Consider the following 22186-nt stretch of genomic DNA (forward strand, 5'->3'; position numbering starts at 1 on the left):
GTGAGCAACAGGTTCGTAACAAACCTATTTGAAGTTGCCACAAAATAAGATATTAAAACTTATATAAAAAACTAACTCTATCTCTTAACTCTCTAATATAAAACATAATCTGATTAAGACTAACAGAATGAACAAAATCTTATCAAAGACTAACTCTATCTCATAAATCAACCAAAAACACAGAATATCTTATCTCTTTTTTTTAGAAAGAAATTATCAAACACCTCATTTGTGGAAATATAACACAAAATTGGTCACAATTAACAAACTCTACTAACTGCTAACAACTAATCATGACAGTTAACTAACAAATATAATATGTATCTGCAATTTCCTATTGAATGCTTGTTTCTCAGCAAGTTATTTCTCTTCAATAGTTCATTGCAGGAAGAAAATGGTCCTTGCCAACCTCTACCTCGGCCCTCTCCTTCCTCACCTTTTACTTTTCTAACATGCTTTATCACTACAAACATATTCAATGAGAAACAACAATAACAGCACATAAGTTAGATAGAAATAAGGCATAGGAATTTTAGAACCTTGAAGTTATGTTAGATGTGCAAATTGTCCATCTTTAAACTTCATACGTGATAGAGTTCTATGGTGTCACAGGAAAAAAACTTGTTCATCATGGAAAAAAACTTGATAATTTTCTTAATTTAAAAAAGGGAATAAGCCCAACATATCTATTCCCTCCAAAATCAACCTAAGAAACAACCGTTAATAAATAAGAAGCATATTAACCAACAATAACTCAAAGGACATCAACATCTTTGTAAAAACTGAAGAAAAAAGTCTTTATCTTCTCATTCAGCAACTCATTAACCACAATTTTACCCCTGACCCTCACAGCAAAACTGAAAAACAGTTACTAACCTTGTTAGTTAAACACAAAAAACAGAAACCAATCTCTGTCTTTATACATTGCCCTCAACCAATTCACTAACGAATTTACTAATATGGTTTTTCTTGATTGAAGCCTCAATTTTCACACCCTATAACAATAAAATCAATTTGAATTTAAATGAATGTAGGAACTGAAGAACACACAAGTATAGATATAAAACAAAAATAAGACAAAGATATAACCTGTGCATCAATTAGGACGAGATGAATAGCATATGGTCTTGAGGAATCACTTTCCATGTATCTCTAGCAAGGCATACGCTGCTGCGGAGGGGATTCACAGGTCCAGCCATAAAAGACATCAGTATGAGTATCACTATAACTGGAATCAACAACAAAAAGATGGGGAGTATTTATAGAGATTGAGAAGGGAAAATCCCATTACTCTATACCCTATAACCAGTAGGAGGTAATTTAAATCTTAATAGGGTAGCTATTTGAATGATCAATGGAGTATGTCATGTTATTGGAATTTGGAAACGTGAAGAAGAAGCTAACTTGTTGTTACACAATTGGCTCCACCATTTCCTGCAGTACAATGCTCGACTGACATGAACCGGCTCATGGATGACGAAATCTGCCTGCCATGATCTTGGCTTCTCACTCTGGCCCTCACCAAACACGAAAGAACGCACCCTTCCATCTTCATCTGAAATAATCTTTCTAAAACTCACCTAAACACTGACTAAAAATCAAAGAAGATGATGATATTCTCCGTCACCATGGTTGATCGGCGGTGCCAGGGAGATGAAGGTGGCGTGCAGAAGGAAATAAAAACCTAACCCACTTCATGAACAGTTCTCTGGGCTGTGTTGATGATGCGAGATGATGGAGATGGTTGAGAAAGGCTGAGCTGTGTTGCCGTGTTTGATGGGTTGGAAGCGAGATGACGGAATGAAAGAGAAGAAGGTTGATGATGCGAGACGATGGAGAAAGACTGAAAGACAGAGCTGTGTTGTCGTGTTGGATGGGTGTAGGTACTGGACTTGGGCTAGAGCCCATTAAAATAATGCAAGGCAAAAACGAAATCAGGATAAATAAAAAAAGAACCAGAAAAAGATGATCCAACGGTTGAGACTTGAGATTGAAATTGAAATCAATGGTCAAAATTAAAAGTTCTCTTAGGAATAGTGATTTTATGACTCTCTTTTAGATGTACTCCCTCCGTCCCTAATTATAAGCTAAAGTTGAGACTTATGTTTTGTCACTAAATATAAGCTAAAGTTGTAAAAGCTAATATTTCTTTCCATATTTATCCTTGCATTTATTGGTAGTAGAGCACTATTAGTAGTATAATGATTAAAAAGTGCTATCTTAAATAGGGGTAGACATGGAAAGTTGTACCTTTTTTTTGAAAACCAATGCATCAATTAAGACTTTCTTAATGAGCGTGATTTTTACAACTTTAGCTTATAATTAGGGACGGAGGGAGTAGTAGATATGTATGAAGAATAAATTTTCGATAAAAAATTAACCACTTAATGTAAAGTGGATATCATCTATCTCTTATTAAATGTGAGATAAGAACCTATCAATGCCTTTCATCCACCCAAGTCCCAACTACCTTCACTGACGGGCGCCCGTACCTCAAGCACTACCAATCTGTCATCATCAATTAATATATGGAATTTTGCACATTTATAATACTTAGCTTTGCCAAAAACTTCAAATTTTGCTCCATAGCTAGAAAGTGGTGGTGATTTCAGTTTTGTCAGCAAAAATGGTCGCAATTTACAAGATGCTGGACATTGCATTGCCCATATTATCACCGATCTTGATCTCCATCTTCATGCTACTTTTCTTGTCTTCAAGCTCATTATTCATGTAAAAAAAATGGTATGCCCTGAAAACTTAGCAATGAAAGTAGTTCTAATCACTGGAGCAGCCTCAGGGATTGGCGAGGTATATTTTCTATTTTTAACTTTTCTAACAAGTATATAATCTTGCTAATTAATATATAAACCTTATGCTATGTTATTTATTTTTAATTGAAAAGCAACTAGCTTATGAGTATGCTAGGCGAGGAGCAAAGTTATCTCTGGTTGACATTAGAGAGGAAAATCTTGAAGCAGTGGCTAATAAGGCCAAGTCTCTGGGTTCCCCTGATGTTACCATCATTTGTGCAGATGTATCCAAGGATCAAGATTGCAAGCGCTTTGTCGATCAAACGGTGAATCACTTTGGAAGATGTATATACAAGTGCTATATCTATATAATATAATATATACTAACATTTTTTATAATGCTACATTGTTACTTAATTTGTTGTTTCTAATTAAAGAAATGGATGGTACTATTGGTGTTGATATGCAGTGGATCATCTGGTAAATAATGCTGGAGTTGGTGGAACTGCTCCTGCGAGGGTGGAGAATAGCCATGATGTGATTTCTGAATGCATTCCAATTATGGTAAGTCAAGAATTTTGTGTCACATGTTTATTGATTACGGAAAATGTGCAAAACTGTATTAGCCTCGACCATTATTTTTACCTTTTTTGGTATATTACAAGTGTTATCCATCAGAAAGAATTTTGTAATTAGGAACATCAACACTATGGTAGACTAACTTTATGTATTTATTCACAGGACATAAATTTCTGGGGAGCAGTTTATGGCACTTTACATGCGATTCCACATCTCAAAAACAGCAAAGGCAAGATCGTAGTGATTGCTTCAGGTTGTGGCTGGTTCCCACTTCCAAGACTCAGCTACTATAATGTAACCTCACATTCTTTTCAGAATTGCAGAGATGGTGCATCTTAACAAAAGAATTTTTTTAATAAAATAATATTCATTTCTTCAATATAATTTCACTCAAAATTTCATCTTATAGTACTATTTTGATCAAAACCTTTTAAAAAATGTGTCTCTAGTTTTCAAGTAAAAATGGACTGTCTTAGCTGTTTTAAATAATGAATTGTATTTGAATTACCAGGCAAGCAAGGCTGCAGTGATAAATTTCTTTGAGACATTGAGAATTGAACTTGGTTGTTCTGTTGGCATAACAATCGCCACTCCTGGTTTTGTCAAAACAAACCTGGCATTGAGGGCCATGAAATATGAGGTAGGTTCTGCAAATTAACACATAGGAAAGTAAGATTACGGATCGGGATACTCTCATGTATAAATTTCACATGGTCCGGTCATGTTAAAATTATGTGTTTCTTCACGAGTATTAAATGTGGGATTTCTGAAAATATATGAAGAGAGATAGACATAATATTTCACCCGACATTATCATGTGGCATTAGATAATTATAAATTCATAATCCATAAAATTTCACCTCTTTTAAAACCTTAAACAATGCATTTAATTTGCTAACTTGGTTTAATGTTTGTTCAACATTCCTATATGCAGGCAAGTTTGAGAAGGATTCCAATGGGGTCAGCATTTGAATGTGCTGAAGCCATAGTGAAAAGTGCATGCAGGGGAGACATGTATGTGACAAACCCTTCATGGGTCAAAACTATGTTTCTTTGGAAAGTGCTTTATCCTGAGATAGTGGACTGGGCCAGCCACTTGTTATTTGGGCTTTCCTCTAACACATCTAGCAAGAAGGACAATGTGCATTTGCCAAGGGACCCAGAGATTAAGGCTGAATAAAATGTTTAATTTGTTATTTGTGGTGCTTGCTTTGTTCATTTGGATGCATTGGTTGTATACCAAAATAATGTGGTGAATTAGCATATTTGACCATGATTATCTGCAATATTTTACTCTAAAGCAAAATTTTGTATTGTGCCCTAGCCACATATGAAGCAGTGACATTTGATTGGACAGGGCAACAGATGACTTGTTTGGGATTTTTATGTTGTTTTGAGAAAATTAGAGCAGAGCATGTTTTGTAATACAGTGATTATTAGTTAATGCAAATTGTATTAGTTTCCAATAAAACATTTCAAGTTTTCTAACATTATTAGAGTTGAACCTACCAATAAAACCTAGCACAGTTTTTAACATTATTAGTTTCCATGCTCTACATTGATTAAAAAGCAAATCACAAGTGAGTTTAACATCATATTTTCACTCAAAACTTTAAAGTATTGATTGTATGAGTCGTTCCACTTATAAAGCGTTCAACACACTTTTTTTCCAATGTAAGAGTTGAATCTAGTGCTACCATAGTACCATGTGTCCAATTCAGAAGAGTGCTACGTGTTCCTTCCCCTCCATGCAGAATGCCAACGTTGCAGACCTTGACAACCTTGTTGGCTGTTGCCCGCCATTAAAGACATTGACTAACTCCTCTCTTTGTCTTATTATCTTTATCTGTCTCACTTTTCCTTTTTCTCACATAGAAGGCAGAGAGCTCTCACTCAACAACAGAAACCAACCATGGATTTCATTCATGGCATCTTGAACGTTCTAGTTCCCCCTATAGGCCTAACTTTTCTTCTCTGCATTTTACCATCTTATCTGTTATTCAAGATTATCTACTTCATTGTGAAATCAGTGTTTAGTGAGAACGTAGCAGGAAAAGTAATTCTGATCACTGGTGCTTCCTCTGGCATAGGCGAGGTAATTCTTTCTAGCAACAATTTTTAGTTCCAATTAACTCATTAATTTCTTTATTATAACTAATGGAATTGGTTTCTCTTTGTTTTTTCATTTGATTCACAAAGCATCTAGCATATGAGTATGGTAGAAGAGGGGCGTGTTTGGCTCTTGTTGCTAGAAGAGAGAATCGATTAAAGGAGGTTGCTTGCAAAGCCAAGTCTCTCGGATCCCCTGAAGTTATCACCATCCCTGCAGATGTTTCAATAGTACAAGACTGCAAAAGATTCGTTGATTTAACATTCAACCACTTTGGACGATGTGAGTTTATGAGTTATGTTTATGTACTGCTGAACTTTTCACTGTCATTCAATTTTATTTTATTTTTGCCATATCAGATTACATAAGTGTGTAACAGTTTATAAGAATTAAATCATGGCTATTGTTTGTATATGTGATTATGATTTTGAAGTTTAAGGGAATGCATTGTTAATCATGACTTGTTGATTGTGACATTTTCTTTGTAGTGGATCACCTGGTGAACAATGCAGGAATAGTTCCTGTCTGCTTGTTTGAAGACACTACTGATATCACTAATTTTGCTCCTGCAATGGTACTAATCTATCAACTTAAACTGTTCTCTGCTGCAGGTTAGGTACAGAAAAATGAGAGATAAGATAAATAGTGTGATAAAAATAATCTGATGAGAAAAGAAAAGAAAGAGAGAGGTAGATAGAAGTGGAGAGAATAGGGTAGGAAGTCTTATAATTCAAAGCATATGAATATACTAAAAGCATAAGAATATATCGGTAATCATCAAACCAGGAATGAGTGGGTGATTATGAATGTAAGTTTATGGTGGATAACTAATGCAACTGCAAATTATTTTCAAATGACAAATCTTTAATAACAGGACATTAACTTCTGGGGTTCTGCCTACTGCACTTATTTTTCAATCCCATACCTGAGACAATGCAAAGGTAAGATCATAGCTATAGCTTCCTCAGCTGGATGGCTTCCGGCGCCAAGAATGATGTTCTACAATGTAAGACACTAGACCTCATCAACAAGCTAATTAAGCTTCCTTTAAGGTGTCTTAATTTCTTGTATCACCAAGATAATCAGTTTGTGGCTTTGGAAATCTTCAGGCAAGCAAAGCAGCAGTGATCAGCTTATATGAGACTCTGAGAACCGAACTGGGAGGGGACATAGGAATTACTATAGTCACCCCGGGGTTGGTTGAGTCAGAAATGACCCAAGGGAAGTTCCTATCCAAGGAAGGACGAATGGTTCTTGACCAAGAAATGAGAGATGTAAGCTAGCTTATGCACTTGCTTTTCAAGCCATTAGATCAGTTTTTCTTTCATTAGCTACTCACAGAAGCTTCTCTTCCGAAATTTGATTCATTCTGGCTTCAGAATCAATTATAGAAGGTTTTCAAATGTTCACTCACTAATCTGTGTATGACTCTTTTTTTCTTGGAGAACAGGTTCAAGTTAGTTTGATGCCTATAAGATCAGTGACAGAAGCTGCCAGAGGAATTGTGAATAGTGCTTGCCGTGGAGACTCTTTCTTGGCAGAACCAGCATGGATTAAGACAACATTCTATTGGAAGGCATTTTGCCCTGAAGTGTTGGAGATTTTGAACCGATGGCTGCTAATCTCAGGGTCTTCAGAGAGGGATACAATTAGCAAGAAGCTCGTTGATCTATCAGGATTAAAGAAGTACATGTATCCTGAGTCAATCAGAAATCCCAAGCTGAAACCCAACAAACCAACAATAGTGTGTTTGAAAACTAGGTCATACCATGTTGTATAAAGTGTTTTTTTTTAAATAATATCTAATGACAAGCTACTACTGCAACAACAAAAATCTTGTATGAAGTGTTTCTGAATCAGAAACCTGGCCGTCCTAAAAGTGGCAATGTAATTGGTCAGAAAACAGTGTTCAAGATTCCTTAAAAATTTATTTAGTCTATCGTTCTGTTTCTTATTGGTGGCTTAAAATCTGGTCAAAGAAATTATTTTTGTTTTCCACAAGTGCATTTCAGAAATCAATTTACAATGGTATTAACTTGGATTGGGTAGGTATTACAAAAATGTAACATCAAAATCTACAAATCTGAGCAAAGCTAAAATCACCACCAAAATTTACATTTCAAATTAAATCGCCAAATAATTGTTATAGGCATTCTTGAAGTACAAGCAATCCTAGCAGAAGAAACAGATATCTCATCTTATAAATAACCCTCAAATGGTCACACAAATGACCATAAAAAATATGAAAGGCTGATAATTCATGATATACTGAAGTGCACAACCCAGACAACAATTATCACATGCTAATCCTGTAATGGTGGCATTTAAGGTCAATCAATCACGATGTTTCTTCCATTGAACTTGGATTAAAGGGAAGATCATTCCTTGTTTTGATGAACCTGAACACCAAAATGGCTTTCTTGACAGCCAAAGCTCAACTTGGAACCTTCACATCAGGCCATCTCATAGAGCAACATTTCTAAGCTCATCTTAGTTCTGCAAGGATCTTGTGGCAAGAGCTTTTGGTGAAGTGTGGACAATAGTTTTATTCTCAAATTGAATATACAACGGCTGCAATAGATACTGACATTCAATTATGTTTGGTTGGTGTAGCAATTTTGAGCCCAACTCTGTTAAGCCAAATTATGAAATTTTAGCCGTTCAGGTAACTGATAATTACGGGGATAAATAAATTGGATCCAAAGGAGAATGATTTTGAACTTGTGCAGGGTCAAGAGACTTCAGCCTTCTCATGAGTAACCATGCATCAGATTGAGGACAGCCTTGATTCATCTCTAGGGCAAGTGGAATGGGAGATTTCCTATTGAATTCTACTCGAATTATTCCCTAGAGAGAAAAAAAAAAACAAGATGTAAACTAAAAGAATGATGAAACAACTATTAATTTGTTGCCAACCACTCATAGTTAACAACTGCATTTGACTTGCAGTAGAAGAAATATTTTTATTACCTCAAAGTTTGCCAAAAAAGCTTGGAATTTACGCATTGTCTCCTTCATGTTTTGGACTGTTTTCATGTCAGTAGAAGAAAGAGCCGCAGTGACCTCCTGAGGAGAATAACCAATTCCTTTTTGTACAACCTAAAAAATTCTCCCGTTGATCAATATAGAATGGTAAAAAGATAAATCCAACATTATAAAACCTTCAATTCTAGGGAAAACTCACATCATGATCAATGATAATTTCAGAAATAAGGCTACCATCATCTACATATGCCTGAAGCTCATATGTCGTCCTTTTCTTATACTGGAATCCTTTTACACCGGTCAAAAAGCACTGCAAAAGAATTATGCATTTATATTTTATACTCATGAAAAGTATAAGATTGCAAAACTATCAAGATATCAGTAGCAGAATTATGACATGCTCGAAAGTAAGTTTTATTCAAGAACCGATATCCCTATAGACATAGCAATCAATGCCTTATTCTCAAATCTAAAACAATATGAAGCTTAATATGAAGAGGAGTGACAGCAATATGTGGATTCTGCTCCAGGAACTTTATAGTTAGCTATTCCAACCACTCATTTTGACTGAAGAGCCAATAAATGCAATTCGAATACAGATACTAATATATGCGCAAAGAGAGAGAGCAATAGATAGGTTTATCTTTTTACCTTAATTTTACCCTGAACCAGACGAGATTTCTCTTTCATTGCAGCCCATTTGGCTGATAAACTAGCTAAGTATGTAAAAGGAACTTCTCGATCACCAGACATCATGAGTGGATGGTCACTGGCAGCATCAACCATCAGGACATCGTCAGTGTTTGAAACAGCGGAGGATCCTCTTAGAGGAACATTGTCTGAAATTGTAATTACAGGAATTTTATCATGGTTTGTCACAACATTTTCAGCAATGGGGGAGCACTTAGTAGCCACAGAACTTTCCCATGTTACATGAACATTATCTTTGTCTGCGACTGCAACATTTGAATGCACGTGTGAAGATTGGTTGCCAACAGAACTTTCCCTGATGATATTACCAGGTTCTGGGGACAGTATGAGTGGATGGTCACTGGCATCACCCATCAGGATATCATCAGTTGTTGAAACAGTAGAGGAGGATCCTCTCAGAGGAGTACTATCAGTTATTGTGGTTACAGGAATTCTGTTTCTATACTTGTCAGTCTCAACATTTTCAGCAATAGGAGAGCACATAGTAGCCACAGAACTTTCTCTTGTTACATGAATAGTATCTCCATGTGTCGCAGCAACATTTGAGTGTGCATGAGAAGACTGGTTGCCAACAGAATTTTGCCTAGTGATATAAGGAGTATCTACATGCACCTCAGCCCTTGCAAAACTAGAAGGAAACTGGTTACCCATAGAATTATCACTGGACACAGGATAGGTACCCCTATGCACATCCATATTCCTGGCCTCAGCATTTGAAACCGTGTGAGGTATTGAATTGGAAGCAGCATTTTGTTCACCCATGGGCAGAGTATCTTCAGATGTTAAGCGGTGACCAGTGTGAGGCATGCTCAGGCCAGCACCTGTTGCTACATGAAGAACAGATGAGAACAAAATCAAGAAAACTAAGAGATTAGTTATGCCATAGGTATACAGCCCCATGAATGCAAACATGCATGTACTTTTATCTACAACATAAGGATGTACCTTGGTTGTTTGTGTGGACAGAATCGGTACTGTGCAACATCGGGGCAGTGTGCCCAGGATCATCAACTCTACTTGAAGGCCATGCAGCAAGAGTTGCTCTAGTAGACAAAGGAGGAAGCACTCCATTTTTGGTTCTGCGTGAGAAAATAATTAAGGCTATCCAATCAAGGTATATATATAGATACAGTAAACTTACAAATTATAATAGAAGAAGAGAGCAAGAAACATAGAAACAACAGGAAACTATGCACTAATTTAGCTTCCATATTAAGATATAGCTTTCCATTGCACATACAAGTCTGAATGATCCTATTGCAATAACTTGTACCTTGTCCCCCTAGGTGGCTTATTTAATTCCTTAACCAACCGCTGTCGTGCTGCATCCAGCTGCTCAACTAATCCCCCCAAAATTTTAATTTGAACGGTTTCAGGGTCCAGCATCAAAAGTCCACGACGTACCTTTACATTAGAGATAGAAACCTACAGGTATCAAATAGATACCTCAAATTCAAACTTACGAACAGGGAATATAAGCAAAGCAAATAAGTTGTAAATTTCATATAAATAGCATATGGGTGATAAACAAAGAGTAAGGCCACAAGAAAATTGCATAATTAAGAATGGATTTCCACGTAATTGATTGAGCATTTGATGCTAAAAGCATTAAATCCACTTGAAGTATTACATCTAAATCAGTACAGTTTATGAATTATTTAACTGCATCTCTGTTTAAATGAAATATATGCCAAGGCAATCAAGTGAGAGCAAGGTTAGAAGTAAATGTAGAAACTGACTGATTTCATAAGGCCACAATTTTAAGGTGTACTTTGGGAATGGTGTGTGCAATCCAAGGATTAAAAATACCTTTTTTTTTTTGCTAAATCACAGTCATAAACATCGATACTATACAATAACAGCAACACTTTCAAGGGTTATATGAATAAGTGTTCTACTGAAGTGCACCATGTATGTCAGCATGTGTATTCAAATTAATAGAAAGGAAAAGGATGCTCGAGCAACCAAAGAAACCTTTAAACCAGAAGGGGCACAAACGTCAAGAGCTTGAATAGGCCTGTATTCCATTCCAAAGACTCTCTGAACACCATCAGTCATTGACAACTTCAGGCACCTTTTAACTCCAGGATTGGCTTTCTGATATCTGCCTCGTAGAGGACAACTCATATTGAGTATTTCATCAACCTGTCAATGCAACCCCATGAATCCACAGTTATTTGAATATCCTGATGAAAATACATGGGTAGGATATTAACAGGTTCCACAAATGAAATTGATCGCAATAAGCTATCAGCACAGAATACATGCTATGTCAGCAACCATCTAAGCAAAAATGCTTGACCCGCATTCCATCATTCAAGTGCCCATCTGGTTTTAAGTTGAGTATCCTCAAAACCATGTTTTTAGCAGATCCAAGAGCATAATTTAGACCCTAGCAGTCGCAACCTAAGATGCTATATTTTTTTTCATAAGGCAAATGTTAGTTGTTAGTTGTTAGTAATGTTAGTAAGCTAGTCCCTCCTCAGGGTTCGAACCATGGACCCTTCACCCTTCATCCCACCCAACCCTTATGTTCCCTAGCTCTTACCACTTGAGCTAACCATCGGGGACAGCTAAGATGCTATATGCTCTTTCTGAGAAAGCATCAAAGGTAGGCTCAAATTCAATTGAAACTATGTTGTTACTAAAACACATTAACACTAAATTCCAATCCGGTTATCGCAGCAAACGTCGAGCCCAAACTATTGAAAATCCGAGAAGCGCAACAATAGAAATATACTATAAAAACATTCATGTGTAAATTTTTGGGGATAATTGATCAATGACATAGTACTAGAACTTCCAAAACTGAAGCTCAATTAGGCAAAACATCTAACCTGTGCTTAAATTGAACATTTTATCACAATAATGGGGCTACACTACATTTCTAAGATGCAGATAATCTGAACAATATAGCCAATTTACCTGCAATACATAGGGACCAGGGAGAACATCGAGATGCATGGAATCCACATTCGCAGGAAGCACGCCGCCACCACAGAAGTTCATATCAGCAAACAGAAACTGCTCGAAACAAAGCTTGGCATGTGCGGCCACATCGAGCCCTTCGAATCCCCTCACGGAGCCTTGGAGCGCGCGAAGACAATCAGCCAGCCACTCTCGCTTCAGGCCCAATCCAAGGCGGCGGAGAAAATAGCTGACGGGACAGCCGGGAGCGTGAGGTTGGGGAACCGGCGCAGGTGGTGGGGATGGCGGCGATGGGTCATCGGAGACGTCGACGAAGTCCTCATCGGAGATTATAACTGGTTCCGGGGGGGAATTGGTAGGGTTCGGAGCTTGATGAGTGGGTTTGTGTGGCTGAGGCGGAACATCGGCTTGCTCTTCGTCGGAGTCGAAGTCGAGCTGGAGACGGCGGATGTGCATTTTCGAAAATGTGATTGTGTGTGTTTCCCTCCTTCCTTCCCCTAGGGGACTAGCGGGAAGTATTTCATTATTAGGATTTTGATTTTGAACACCAATTTTAAAAAATTAAGTTTAGTGAGGAAACCTAGATAATAAGTAATAACTAAAATTTAGGGTTTAGAATTAAGATTATGATTGGTCTATATTTTGATTTGGATGGAAGGAAAACTATTATTTCCGCTCCTAACTATATCAACTTATTTTTATTTATAATTTATTTATCGCACTACCATCAATGATTACATATTATTTGTTTAATATATTTCCTTATATACTATCAATTATTGACTTTGTTAGAGATATCCATGTAGTAAATTTGTGAGAAGGACATTTCTATACCCATGTTGTAACATTTCTTTCAAGCTTCATGCTTGAACCTTGTTTCCTATTGCATAGAAGCAAGTTCATTCAAGTTTCTTTGTTCCTCAAACTTATAAAGATCAATTTCTTTTTCAACACACCGAGGGGATGAAGCAACTTGAGCATAATTCTGACTTGTCGTGAGGTCTTTCACTTTTGTAGCACCTTAAGTAAAAGTCAAACAATTGTTGTTCACATAAAAACTCAAAGGATAAAGCTTAACCATTCATATGTTTTACTCTGTGAGTACTCTCATAGACGGATCTATGTACAATAACACGAGGGCAATTACCCCCGCTAAATTTTTGAAATAGTATGAATTTTTTTAACAGCGTAATTTTATATGAATTTAGTATAAGTATTGCCCCCACCAAAGTTTTATCTTAATATTTGTTGTGTTGAAATTATTTACTGCTTCCCGTCTCCTTGTCATTTTCATTCATGTTTTTCAACACCACAAATTTATATTATGTATTTTGCCCCACTACTTAATTTTTTTGGATATGTCATTTAGCACCCTTGTATAATTGAGGGTTCCTTAAGTATATTAATATCTCTTGAAAGGGAATTGTAATCCTACTTTATCAGTGAATTTCAGTAGGTTGATTCAAGATAGCATGAAATCACCCGGCTAGCCCTTTTATTTTTTTGAAAGTCACCCAACTAGCCCTTCATTGTAGCTAATGATCATTGAAACATCACTTTGTCCAGCTGACTAGTTATAACATGAATTGTACACAAGCCCACAAGACTTATAGGCGCATTAACGACTTCACTTCATTAGCTATAAGTTATAGCTAATGAAGTGAAGTCGTTAATGTGTATGATGTAAGTGAGTAGGGTCGACTGACCAAACTAATAACCATCCATAATGGTAAAGGAATGGTTTATCCAATTATTACCATAAAGAAGTATTTCTTCTTAGAATCAATAATAAATCATTTTTGAATTTTCTTTATGTTCCTCTTTTTATGAATTGTGCAGATGAGCGATTTGCTTGCTAGCTTCATACCAAAGTCTCATCTTGATTTCATTCCTTGGCTTTATGCTAAGAATGTTAGATGGTGAAATTTGCTACAACCCACAGCAAAAATCAGAAGAAAAGCAAAACAAAAAAACAAAGGGAATGACCCAGCCGATCAAGCACAAGACAGGCCTCTATGGAACTTCAGCTAGAGGCAAAAAACATATGCTGCATAACCAGACCAGCAGCTTCATGACAGGGACAGAGAGGACAAAATAGCTAGATCAGTCACCGATCAGAGTCAAAAACCAACCAGAACAGCAGCAGCACAAAACAGCCAGCGAAACACAGACCAAGACAAGGGCCTTTAATAGGTAGCACAAACTGGTACATTTTGATTAGGTAGTAGCACTGAGTCAAGTCTAATTAATTAAGCTTATTATATAATTGCCGGGTTGAAAACAAGTTAAGAAAAAACATATATATATATATATATCATGAAGTTCAAAAGTCACAACTTACAAAGGGTATCTCTTAATCGTATATCTTTTCACCGATCCTATCACATATATATCTACAATTGATCATTAATATAATCAGTGCTCTCTCTCCATCTCCGCCAGTGTCTCACAGAACAAATCAACATCGCAAGGGAGCCATAGAGGGCCATCGTTTCTGTATCCATATTCATTCTCAGCAGCCTCTAAAAGCGTCCTGAACAAGGGGTGGTTGGCCATCTTTATCTTAATCACGAATCTTTGTCTCTCAGCTCCAACATACACACTAACACAACCATGTGGAACTTTCTTCTTCTTCTTCTTAAGATCGTTTTCCTTGTTTTTATTGTGATCTGATAATTTTTCGTAGCTGCCAGTAGTGTCTTCAGGGTGCAATCTCTCGTTGTTTCCCCGATACCCCCTCTTACACTTCTTCACAAACTCCATATTTACAGGGAGAGTTTATTACTAGGATCTCAAAGATATATGGATATGGATGGGGAAAGCAAAAGAGATTAAAGGGAGTATATTACTATGACCTCGATCAAAAAGCTTCCTTATATAGGCGACTTTCAGTCTCCCTCAGTCGCATCCTTCGCCTACCTCTTTGGTTTTACTATTCTATTCTTTGACTTTCCACACGTGCTGCTGGATTTTGGAAATTTTTAAAACCAAGTAGTATGATATTTATTTGGATTTAATGTGGAATTGGTCCCTATATTTGTCATTATGTCCAACTTTCGTCCATCACTGGGATTTTTTTTATTATTACCCCTATATTTAGGAAAATGCTGAGATTAGTCCTCATCGGAGGGAGGCTTGACCTTCGGTGATGTTGCTTAGTAGCAAAAAGAATTTGGTGTGACACGCTGTGTTTAATGAATTTCATGTGGCTTTTTCGTGTTTTAATTATTTAATTTATAAATGGAATCACTTAACAAATTAACCTAATCACTGTCTAATCGTTTAGTTAAAAACCTAACTCAATGAACACCTTCGAGTGATTTCTTTCGTGGATGTGGAGTGATTTGATTTCTTCTCCCTCTCTTTTTCTCTTCTCAATTATCCAAGGTTAGGGTTTGTTGGTGGTTGTGGGTTTTTAGGGTTTCTTCTTGTTGGGCTTTCAATGTTGAGAATAGAGCATAGTAAGAAGTTTGTTATGGTCAATTTGATTTCTGTTTTTTGTAAAACACATGTCGTCTGTTTTAAAAACGTGGGGCGACGACGACGGGGTGAGCAGGATTAAAAGTTGATGGGCTAGGGTTTGACAAAAAGATCGAGCGAAAGTGGTTAAGGTATGAAAAGTTTATACAAGTGGAACACTAACTGACAAGACGAATAATGGGTCAGATTGATTTCACATTAGCGTCAATTATTACCATCACTAATTTGGTCAACGACCGTACAGAAATTTGGTATATGAAATTACCTTCATCTCAAGCTGACACAAACTTTAAGTGGAGCACAATTGAATTTAACGCTTAGCGTAGGTTTGGCCGACGTGGTTATTTTATTAATTAATTGTATAATAAATTTTATTTTACAATAACTATGTTTTTTTTTTGTTACACTAACGTATTTTCACAACCGGGAGTCATGAGACTAATCTTCTCAAAACACTGAAATCACCTTAAGTGAATAGATATTTTTCAATAAATCATTCTCCATATACAACACTCAATGATCAAAGGAACTCACTTATTTACCAACTATGCTAGATGTTGTTATATCATAATTATTCAATGTTTTTTTTTAATTCAGATTATTCAATGTTAAATAATGATTAAAAACGTCAACAAAATATGATTGAATGAGATAATCCTCTCTTAGATTAAACAAAGACAACGTCCCCTTCGCGCTGTCATTCATGACGGGTAATTGGAAAGCCTACTTTCCGTCTTCAAGAGAAGAAAACACGTTGTTTTTTACTCAAAATTGGCCAATAATATTCATTTTGTCTATGGTTAAGTCAAGGTGGAATTTTCTTTTCTTTATATTCCTTTGTAATATGATGTAACATCACTTGATGAAACGTATACTGAGTCAAATGTTGAAAACATCGATCACTTTCAAACCACTGGAAATGGGTTTTTTTTAATCCGAGTCATCATTCTTTGTTAACTTATGTCACTTGTCACTAAATTAAACAAAAAAAAGCTTTGGCCTCTAATTGAATGATTAAATTAGCGTATGTTCATTAATTCAACTCAACTAAACATGAATATGTAGACCGCTGTTACCATATTCTAATTCATCTTACAATAAACTGTCTACATATAACTGATTTATTATGTGTACTACACTGAGGCAAGTGGCTATATCCTTTTTCTAGAACCTCTTCATCATTCCTATGTAATCCGAATTAGTTGAATCTAATGTTGCTTAATCATTACTTTCATTTTACAATTACCAGTGGAAATGCATTTAGGTTTGCTGGTTTGCACACGTGCCCATTTATTTTGAATAAGAATTAAGAGTTATGAAATGACCATGTGTTTTCTCAATATGAAAAGTTTGGTTGGCTTAGGGACTTTGTTTGTTGGAGGATTGCTAGTTTTTGTTTCTTGTTTTCTTTTCTTTTTTTAAATTCCAAACTACAAAAAAAAAATAAAAAAATTGGTGCAGTTGTTGAGACTTAAGAGTTTTTTTTTTTTTGAAAGTGACTTAAGAGTTAATTTTGCTCTTTAATATTTAATAAAATGTGATCGAATGATAGTAAAAAAAATATCGATCAAATTCAAAGATAATGAATAGAATATTGTCTTTAATGAGTGACTTTTTTTGTTGGAAAGTTACTAAACTACCACTATTGATTAGTATGTTTACTAAATCTTGGGCTTTGCCTTACTAGTGTCAAAAACTAGTTTTGGGCCGATAGCTATAATCAATTTTTCAAAATTAATTTTTGTGATGATATTGCATCGGAAAATGCTAGATTGTACAACCCTTTTTTAGCACTACATAAATTATCAGTTATAATTAATATTCAATCATGTACTTTTATCATTTTCTCCTCCATGATTTATGTAAAAAAAAATCACTGTGTGAAAACTAAGGTTGTGCATCTGTCGTGCTATATGGCGTCGTGTCATATAGCATTGTTGTATTGCACATGCACAAAAGCATAACATTTATCCTGATCCGCTTAAATGACTACTCAACCCCACATTGTCAATTTCTTATGGATGACCAAATGTGAAACTTTTACTCCTCTAACTACTTGGCGCAAAAAAATGCTAAGTCGTTAGATTGTAGTGTCACCTGCGTGATAGAATTGAAAATGGTGATACACCTCCATTACTCATCACTCCAATCACTATATATACAGGTTTGAACACATTGTAAGTTAACCATTACTCACCTCTACTCTCTTTTGGCTCTTTTAAACTTTGAGATTCTCTCTCTGATCTTAAGCTAACTGGAGCATGAAAGTGTCTTTTGTAAATACCACAATGTCGTAAATTCTTGTTGTTCCATTGTGCACCACCACATTACATCATAGTCACGTCCTCCTTGGATTTTGGAAGAACAATAGGTATCATATGTGGGAAACTTTGCAAATCAATTTCCATTACCATGGTGGAAACACTTCACAAATAGCTTCCTCATAAAGGCTCAATTATAATATGACAAGAAGTTGTGCATTTGGTATGTGAGATGATAAGGACAGACATTTCATTTTGTAATTCGTCGGCTAATTCGGGAATCTACCACATATGTAAATATGGAAGATAGCTTAGTTGAAACAATTCATCAAAAGGTCAAGCATTGTACAAGTCATGGATTGAAAAACCATGACCAAAGACACTCTCATAGGGATGGCAACGGAACCCGAACCTGATTTTACGGGCAAAATCCGTTGGGTTTGGGTTTGGTATTGGTGAAATCCGCACCCGAACCCGAACATTATATATAAAATTGCAAAGCTACTCTTACATATCATGTTAACAACCTAATTTGTTAACAATTTGATCATATTTGAACATTAAGGTATTATATTTTTTGGCAAAAAATACATAAAAGATTTTTTCACAATAAAATAATACAAGTTGCATTTTATTTTGCAAAAAAATCTATACATTGAGTTAGGTTATGACATGAATTTAAGGACTACAACCCGATGGGTTTGAGTTTAAGTTTATATGAGAGATTGGGTTCGGGTTTGGGATAGGCAAAACCTGAATCCGACCCGACCCATTGTCATCCCTACACTCTCACAAGGAATCACAATGAGAAAAAGTATGCAGCTTGCTATGAAAATGACCTAAACACTACTCCTTCGAGCTTTTATTATGAGCTAATGAATAACGACTTAGTTAATGTATCTCGCCCACCTCCTATTAAAAAGCAGTTAAAATATTGATTGGTCTTGATCATGTGAATTCCATGAAAGCCATGACCATAACACACACGAGTGCATTTGATTGAAAGGTACAACTTAAAAAATGATTTGAAATGGGAAGTTGAAAACGTTTGTGAAGAAAGGTCATGAAGTTAGAGGAGTTCGTTTCTACAAAAGCTACCAGAGGAGGTCTTGGAGCCTATGAGACGAAGATAATGATCAGAGTAGTAGGGGAAGATACTCTCTAAGGATTTTCAGGCGAGATGTTTCTCCCCGGTGTGAAAAGAAAGATGAAACCAAAAAATAAAGGAGGGATAAAATTTCTTCTACAACAGATAATGACGGGGAAGACTCTACTGAAAGAGCTTATCATGTTCAAGGTGATTCAATTTATACAGGGGTCATTAGAATAGGGAACTCTACGAATGCCCTCGATAAACGTTTGCAGGTCATGATGAAAATTGCTTGCAACTCATAATAAGATGAAAAGCCATATAATCATGTCAATGATTAAATCATCACATTTTGCAGTGAAGATTATGAAGGAATTTTGGTTGATCATGGTGATCCAATGGAGATCTCAGCCACTATAGAAGATCCATAAGTTTGACTTGTGTTTATGGATCGAGCATATCAACTAACATGGTGGTCTATTGTGCTTTAAATCTTTGAAATTCGTTGATGACGACTATGAGTTATGTTTGGTTGGATTCACATGACATAACTCCTATTGTGGGCTATGTTGAAACTATTAATGACTCTACACAAGGAGAATTTGAGCAAAACAATTGAATTTATATGAATATCTGCTATAACACTATTCTTTGTCTGCCAGCTTTGTATGACCTCGGAGCATTAATATAGACTCGTCACCTCATGATGAAATTCACATACAAAAAACAAAAGGTGAAGCTGTGCATCAGGGGCAACCAAGAAGCCGCGACAAGCTGCTACAATATTAGTATTAGGCTGACCAAATAAAGCTCTTTAAGGAGATCAAGGTACGAGCAGATTTTGAGAAAAATGAGTAATTATATAAGAAAATCAATCACAATACATGTTAGATAAATAAAAAATGTTAATAATGCAGTAAATATATATATATGTAAAGCTCACTTGAGCTATAAGTATTAAATGCATTGAATAATAAAGTTAAACAAATTAAATTTATATTCAACTTTTAATATAATGTAACTTTTGAAACATGTCAATCTTTTTGTTTTTTGACTTTACACATGCCAATATGATGTAACCTTTGAATTAAATTATGTAATAATTTTTTTATTAAATACATTAAATATAAAGATTGAAAACTGAAAGAAATTAACTAGAGACTATTTTTCTACTTATATTAAATAATAAAATTATTTCTTTATTTCAGGAAAAAATCATCAAGTATAAAAAAAAATACATTAAATCAAATGGCAGTACTATATATTAAATAGTAAAAATAGAAAATTCCTTAAATAAAAAAAACTCATGTTTTTGTTAATTGTATTAACTATTAATTGTAAATTTTAGTTACTTATAAGAAAATATTTTATTCAATATTAATTAAAAAATGTTAAAATATTAATTATCAATCATAAATTGAAGGGGAGAAAATTAATATAAAACTAAGTAATATTTTGATATACAAAAAAATAAAAATATTGAGAGTTAAAATTAATTATAATAAAATAATATTTATAAAAAATAATTAAGAAAAATTAGTCTTTAAATAAAAAGTGGCACTCTATAGGTATTTACCATTAACTATAATGTGTGTGTATTCATTGAAAAAAATTCTTCAAATATAATTTTTGATCTATTATACATTAGTAAAAATGATTGAGAAAGAATAACAAAGTAAAATAACTATGACCAAAGTTCAATAAATTTAAATTTAATAAATAATTATTTACACTAAAAAATCATTTCTTATTATAATTTTTTAAGTTAAAATTACTTCATTATGGATATAAAGTGTAAGAAAATATGTCACTATAACTTATTTATGATATTAAAAACTTATTACTTGAATATATTTCAAATTCACATAATGAATTTCTATATTTTTAAATAAATAAAATATTAAGACTACTTCAGGGCTAATTATTTAATATCAATTACTATAGAGAAATGCATGCGTGTTTAATAACAAAGTTATTTCTCTTGAACATATATAAGACTATTGCTTGGTTTGTGTGTTTTGGTGGGTTAAGGGGAAGTAGAATGATTGTCCATATGATTTGGAACAGTTTGCTAGAGGCTTTGAGCGTAATGAATGGCCACGAAAACAAAAGATGCCACGTACAATGTATTGGGAGTCACCGCCAGCCACTATTTTGAAGTGTAATGTGGATGGGGCGTCGAAAGGGAACCCAGTGGTGAGTGGTATTGCCAGGGTTTTGAGGGATCAAGAAGGGGAGGTTTCAGGTTACTTTGCAAAAGGAACTGAATAGTTGTGGGCTTTTGATGAAGGTTCAAGTAGTGTTACATGCTTTGTTATTTTTCTAGCAATTTAAATTTTCAAATGTGGTGGTTGAGAGTGATTCCTCCTTAGTGGTTGGGTGAATGTCTAGGGGAGATAAGGGGTCATGAAAATTGGAACATGTATTTAATCATATACATCATCAGATGTCTATAATCCAGTGTGTTGGTGTGGTGCATGTATTGCGTGAGGGAAACACTATGACAAACTTTTTGGCAAATCAAGGGCGTGGTAGGGAGCAACAGATATGGGTATGTTGTGACCCAATGTAATTATCTAAATGAGAAGGTTGTTCTCATTTTTATTGTGTTTCAATAAAGTTTTCTTTTTTTAAAAATCAATTATTAAATTTGAGTAATATTAATTATTTAGATCTAGAGAACTCTAATTCTATTCAATGAAATGTCTCACCTCCATTATTATTTAATTTATTATATTTTATAATTCAAAATATTTTAATATTTATATATTTATTAAAACTATAATAATCATATATAATTTTTTAAAAATTATAAATAAACCCGTGCAACGCACGGGTATAATTTCTAGTTAAATTAGTAGATCAACCTATTATTAAATTAGGAAACTTTAATAAAATAAGGTAACCAAATCACATTTATATTGATTTGGATAATCTCATATTATATAGTGATTTTTGTAATCATTCAAGTAAACACAGATGAGAGAGGAAGCTATTGCTTGAGAACGCGACGTCTCATCAAACTTTTAAATTTTTTTTGGTTACAAAATAAGATCAAACTTTTTAAATTGTGGTTGACAAATAAATATTGTTTATTATTGATTATATAAGCAAGTCAATCACAATAAATGCTAGATAAATAAAGAAATTCCAATAAATGCAAAATATTAAATTAGTAATTCAACTGTATTAGTAAATTAGGAAACTTTAACAAAATAAGGTAAAAAATCATATTTATATTAATTCAAATTATCTCAGATTTTGGGGTGATTCAAATAAATATTTAATTAAA

General features: G+C 34.7%; 4 protein-coding genes across 5 annotated transcripts; 2 read left to right on the forward strand and 2 right to left on the reverse strand.

Moving 5' to 3' along the window:
- Window positions 1-2467: 2467 nt before the first annotated feature.
- On the forward strand, window positions 2468-4594 carry LOC130709871 (11-beta-hydroxysteroid dehydrogenase-like 4A). The gene is given in 7 exon segments (XM_057559003.1): window positions 2468-2693; window positions 2696-2808; window positions 2903-3095; window positions 3220-3314; window positions 3492-3623; window positions 3841-3969; window positions 4264-4594. Coding segments are annotated over 7 exon segments (975 nt in total). The 5' UTR covers window positions 2468-2626; the 3' UTR covers window positions 4510-4594.
- Window positions 4595-4737: 143 nt separating this feature from the next.
- Window positions 4738-7352, forward strand: LOC130709870 (11-beta-hydroxysteroid dehydrogenase A-like). Its single transcript, XM_057559002.1, has 6 exons — window positions 4738-5424; window positions 5529-5721; window positions 5928-6013; window positions 6314-6445; window positions 6549-6713; window positions 6890-7352. The coding sequence occupies exons 1-6, from the start codon at window positions 5242-5244 to the stop codon at window positions 7217-7219; spliced, it is 1089 nt and encodes a 362-aa protein (XP_057414985.1). The 5' UTR covers window positions 4738-5241; the 3' UTR covers window positions 7220-7352.
- Window positions 7353-7492: 140 nt separating this feature from the next.
- LOC130715936 (recQ-mediated genome instability protein 1) lies at window positions 7493-12579 on the reverse strand. Of its 2 annotated transcripts, none has more exons than XM_057566094.1 (8): window positions 12061-12579; window positions 11110-11280; window positions 10409-10560; window positions 10081-10214; window positions 9076-9956; window positions 8624-8734; window positions 8410-8538; window positions 7493-8286 (listed from the first exon to the last, which is right to left on the reverse strand). In XM_057566094.1, the coding sequence occupies exons 1-8, from the start codon at window positions 12517-12519 to the stop codon at window positions 8116-8118; spliced, it is 2208 nt and encodes a 735-aa protein (XP_057422077.1). In that variant the 5' UTR covers window positions 12520-12579; the 3' UTR covers window positions 7493-8115. The 2 variants fall into 2 exon arrangements, with proteins under 2 accessions (XP_057422077.1, XP_057422076.1); XM_057566093.1 differs by having other exon boundaries at window positions 9076-9962.
- A 1899-nt stretch (window positions 12580-14478) lies between these two features.
- On the reverse strand, window positions 14479-14826 carry LOC130713427 (auxin-responsive protein SAUR71-like). Its single transcript, XM_057563195.1, has one exon. It carries the CDS (start codon window positions 14824-14826, stop codon window positions 14479-14481), a length of 348 nt encoding a protein of 115 aa, XP_057419178.1.
- Between the last annotated feature and the right edge of the window lie 7360 nt (window positions 14827-22186).

Source organism: Lotus japonicus, chromosome 4 (genome assembly GCF_012489685.1).
Source record: "Lotus japonicus ecotype B-129 chromosome 4, LjGifu_v1.2".
In the NCBI taxonomy this organism is placed as follows: Eukaryota; Viridiplantae; Streptophyta; class Magnoliopsida; order Fabales; family Fabaceae; genus Lotus; species Lotus japonicus.

Excerpts from the sequence above, each read along its gene's own strand:
- LOC130713427 (XM_057563195.1), bottom strand. The coding sequence starts at position 14,826 with ATGGAGTTTGTGAAGAAGTGTAAGAGGGGGTATCGGGGAAACAACGAG.
- LOC130709870 (XM_057559002.1), top strand. The coding sequence starts at position 5,242 with ATGGATTTCATTCATGGCATCTTGAACGTTCTAGTTCCCCCTATAGGC. Across the intron at positions 5,425-5,528 it reads CTTCCTCTGGCATAGGCGAG|CATCTAGCATATGAGTATGG; the intron begins GTAATTCTTTCT and ends TGATTCACAAAG. Across the intron at positions 6,446-6,548 it reads CAAGAATGATGTTCTACAAT|GCAAGCAAAGCAGCAGTGAT; the intron begins GTAAGACACTAG and ends GGAAATCTTCAG.
- LOC130715936 (XM_057566093.1), bottom strand. The coding sequence starts at position 12,519 with ATGCACATCCGCCGTCTCCAGCTCGACTTCGACTCCGACGAAGAGCAA. Across the intron at positions 9,963-10,080 it reads TGTCCACACAAACAACCAAG|CAACAGGTGCTGGCCTGAGC; the intron begins GTACATCCTTAT and ends TTCTTCATGTAG. Across the intron at positions 8,735-9,075 it reads TGGTTCAGGGTAAAATTAAG|TGCTTTTTGACCGGTGTAAA; the intron begins GTAAAAAGATAA and ends ATTCTTTTGCAG.